At 36.7% G+C, this 3,186-nt stretch overlaps 1 protein-coding gene across 2 annotated transcripts; it reads left to right on the forward strand.

Annotated features, from left to right (window-relative positions):
- The first annotated feature begins 587 nt into the window (after window positions 1–587).
- Window positions 588–2,552, forward strand: LOC113289445 (GATA transcription factor 7-like). Of its 2 annotated transcripts, XM_026538707.1 has the most exons (4): window positions 588–744; window positions 844–1,197; window positions 1,282–2,118; window positions 2,295–2,552. In XM_026538707.1, the coding sequence occupies exons 2-3, from the start codon at window positions 847–849 to the stop codon at window positions 2,071–2,073; spliced, it is 1,143 nt and encodes a 380-aa protein (XP_026394492.1). In that variant the 5' UTR covers window positions 588–744; window positions 844–846; the 3' UTR covers window positions 2,074–2,118; window positions 2,295–2,552. The 2 variants fall into 2 exon arrangements, with proteins under 2 accessions (XP_026394492.1, XP_026394483.1); XM_026538698.1 differs by having other exon boundaries at window positions 1,282–2,543.
- Window positions 2,553–3,186: the final 634 nt, after the last annotated feature.

Genomic DNA, 3,186 nt, shown 5'->3' on the forward strand with positions numbered 1-3,186 from the left:
GCATTATCTTGAAACTATTAAAAGAATTTGGAATATGGCGAGAGTATGGTCAATATTGAGAATCTCAAAAAGAAAAGAAAAAAAGAAATGGTAAGGACGGCCTGTGAAAGCCATCAATCAGTGACCGAGGTACAATATTGGAATACGTTTTTCTTGTGTTACCACTCGGACAATTTTTACTTCAAAAACTGTTCCATTAATGTGGTCGCGGTGAACTTAAATGTTATGCAAGGTCAGTAAGAATTATGATCACCTAAAGTCTTCTTCCTCAAAGTCTTTCTCACTGGCAGTTAAAGGTTGTGATGGAAACATTTCCCCCAAAATTCACGTCAGTATCCGGAGCTCATATGAATGGTTTTGGTATCCAAACAGTCTTCAAGTACTAGGCATGCATATTTAGTTTGCATGCAGACTCATACGACCGAGTCAAGAAAAGAACTTGACTATTCCACGTGGATGATGAAACTGTGAAATACAGAGGGAATAAATACCATCGAAAGAAAAAAGAAGACAAAAGCAGGAAATAAGAGCACTAGTTCGGTCCACGGACCTTTTCACCCCTCAATTCAATGCTTTACCAAACTATCTCTTTTTCTTTTCCTCAATTAAAACCCTTGATATTACCCCCCATTCTTCTCTTCCTTTCTCCTCTCCTCTAAAAACACTTCTTCTTCTCTCTCTCTCTAAAATCACTCATAACCTTTCCTCTATTTCTTATCTCTTCCTCATCTTCTTTCATCTCAGGTAACAATTTCCAAAACCCCCAACAAAAACATTTTATTCATATTCTTATTTTATTTTTATTTCTGGTCTCTAAAATGGTGGTTTTCATTTTTTTTACAGGAAATGGAGTGCGTTGAAGCAAAAGCTTTCAAAACAAGTTTATGGCGGCCAGAGATGTTAGTGAAATCATCATCAAATCATCATGATGAGGAAGTATCTAAGTTCAGTTTATGGGGTTCAAGTAATAATAATGGTGGTACACCAACTAATGGAGATGAAACTTTTGTGGATGACCTTCTTGATTTTTCTAATGAAGAAACAGGTGGTATCGTCAAAGAAGATGAAGAAGAATATGAAACTGTTAATGATAATAATGATACAGAGATGATGAAGACGGTTTTTTCACCGGAGAAAAACTCTGCTTCTCTTAAGAATGATTTTGCCTCTGTTTTTGCAAGCGAACTCAGTGTTCCGGTGAGTCAATTTTTTCTTATTTTTTTATTTATTTTTTGGCTCTTGAATGATTTTGTGTTTAATTAGAAAGTTTTGATTTTCCAGACGGATGATTTAGCAGACCTTGAATGGTTATCTCATTTCGTTGAAGATTCCTTCTCAGAAGAATTTTCTCAAACACAATATAATGACGGAAATCCCACAGTTTTAGCAGAACCCAATCCACAAAACCAGGACAAAACTGAACCAGAAAAGAAACAACCAGAATTTATCAAAACTGAATCAATTGAAACAGTGGGTTATTATGGGTTTTCTCCACAGCCACCACCACCAACCACCACCACCGCAGCAGCAACAACAGTACCAGGAAAAGCAAGAAGCAAACGTTCAAGAACAGGGGGAAGAGTTTGGTCACTTGGGTATTCATCTTTAACAGAAACTTCATCATCTTCAACATCAACAACAACCACAACATCATCAACAACATCTTCTTCATCATCTTGTCTCATTTTCAACAATATTATGCGGTCACCAGATTATCTTGTCTCTCTTAGAAAACCAACAGTCATAAGACATAAGAAACAACGAGTCGTTAATGGCGATGATAATGGTGGTGGTGGTGGGGCGCGTGTCGTTCGAACTCAGTGTAGTCACTGTGGTGTGCAAAAAACGCCGCAATGGAGAACCGGTCCATTAGGTGCAAAAACGTTGTGTAACGCTTGTGGTGTCCGATTCAAGTCGGGTCGGCTTTTACCCGAATACCGTCCTGCTAGTAGCCCTACTTTTTCAAAGGCTGTGCATTCAAATAGTCACCGGAAAGTTTTGGAAATGAGAAAGAAGAAAGAAGTAGTCGCCGCACCGGAGGCCGGTTTCACTTCAGCAGTCCATAGCTTTTGAGTTTTGATGATGATTAACACGACGAAATGTGAAGTCAAAAACCCGGTTCGAATTCTACACCCGTTTCCCCATGGTTATCTATCCACTGTGTACATTTCTAGTGTTTGTTTTTTAATTTTCAGACCTTGTAACGGATTTTAGGTAGTTTTTTTCTTAAATTTAGGGTTTTCTGTTTCTTTAGCGTTTTGTTATCCATTTATTTTTGCAGTTTTTTTTTGTAGGTCCAAGAGAGAAAAAGAAGGATATAGACTAGAGAAAAACTAGGTAGAGAAATTATTACTATATTTAATTTGGAAATTAGTAAAAATGTCAGGTTATGTTTGGTGGTTGGTTTTAAATTTCATTTTCCAATTTGGGTTTGAATTTTTTTTTTTACCGCCAGACAGACGTGAAAATATATTGGATGCTCCTCGAGAAAAACACTGAGAATTGATGTAGACATTGTGGGTTGGTTGTCTACTTTGTTTGGATATTTGCAATTCTTGTAGGTTTCTTTATTTTATAAAGTTCGTTCTGTTATTGAAGAAAACCGTCATCTTGTTTACGTTTTCAAACCTAATTCCCAACCAGTATCGAACTAACTCCAAGACCTAACTACGCAACATTCAATTATTTACTTCGGGTTGAAAATATAAGCCCAGGATGACTTGATTAATGGACCCTCTTGGGTCCATATGGCACCCATTTCAAGTGTAAGTTTGAGAAAAGGAGTCAATTTTGTTATTAGGTTTCAAAGATACGATTATGATAAACCTATTTATATATCAAAAAAATATCTTGTGCTTTGAGAAAAGGAGGAGCATCTGTTTCTCGTGTGTCATCCATCCACCTCTGCTTCTTAGGTTTCCAAAGTGGAGGTGAGGTGTAAAGCCTAATGACTATAAAAATGAAATGACGCTCCACATGTTATGAATATCATTGTCTCTTGCGGTGATCTGGCGCGCGCTCTTAAATTTTGATTTTCAACTTTTAAGACTTTTTTTGAAAATTTTGATGAGTTCATCTTGAACTGCCTTTGAAATTGACTGGTGTCTCTCAATCTTAACCCCAAATAATTATTGTGGAATCAAGCCTTATTCTAGTGTTCCTGTACTGATTTTTTTTTTTTTTTTT

Source organism: Papaver somniferum, chromosome 1, assembly GCF_003573695.1.
Source record: "Papaver somniferum cultivar HN1 chromosome 1, ASM357369v1, whole genome shotgun sequence".
Lineage (NCBI taxonomy): Eukaryota > Viridiplantae > Streptophyta > Magnoliopsida > Ranunculales > Papaveraceae > Papaver > Papaver somniferum.

What these genes read in the sequence shown, in the direction of transcription:
- LOC113289445 (XM_026538707.1), top strand. Translation starts at nt 847, where the DNA reads ATGGAGTGCGTTGAAGCAAAAGCTTTCAAAACAAGTTTATGGCGGCCA. An exon ending in CAAGCGAACTCAGTGTTCCG is followed by an intron (nt 1,198 to 1,281) that starts GTGAGTCAATTT and finishes TTGATTTTCCAG; the next exon opens with ACGGATGATTTAGCAGACCT.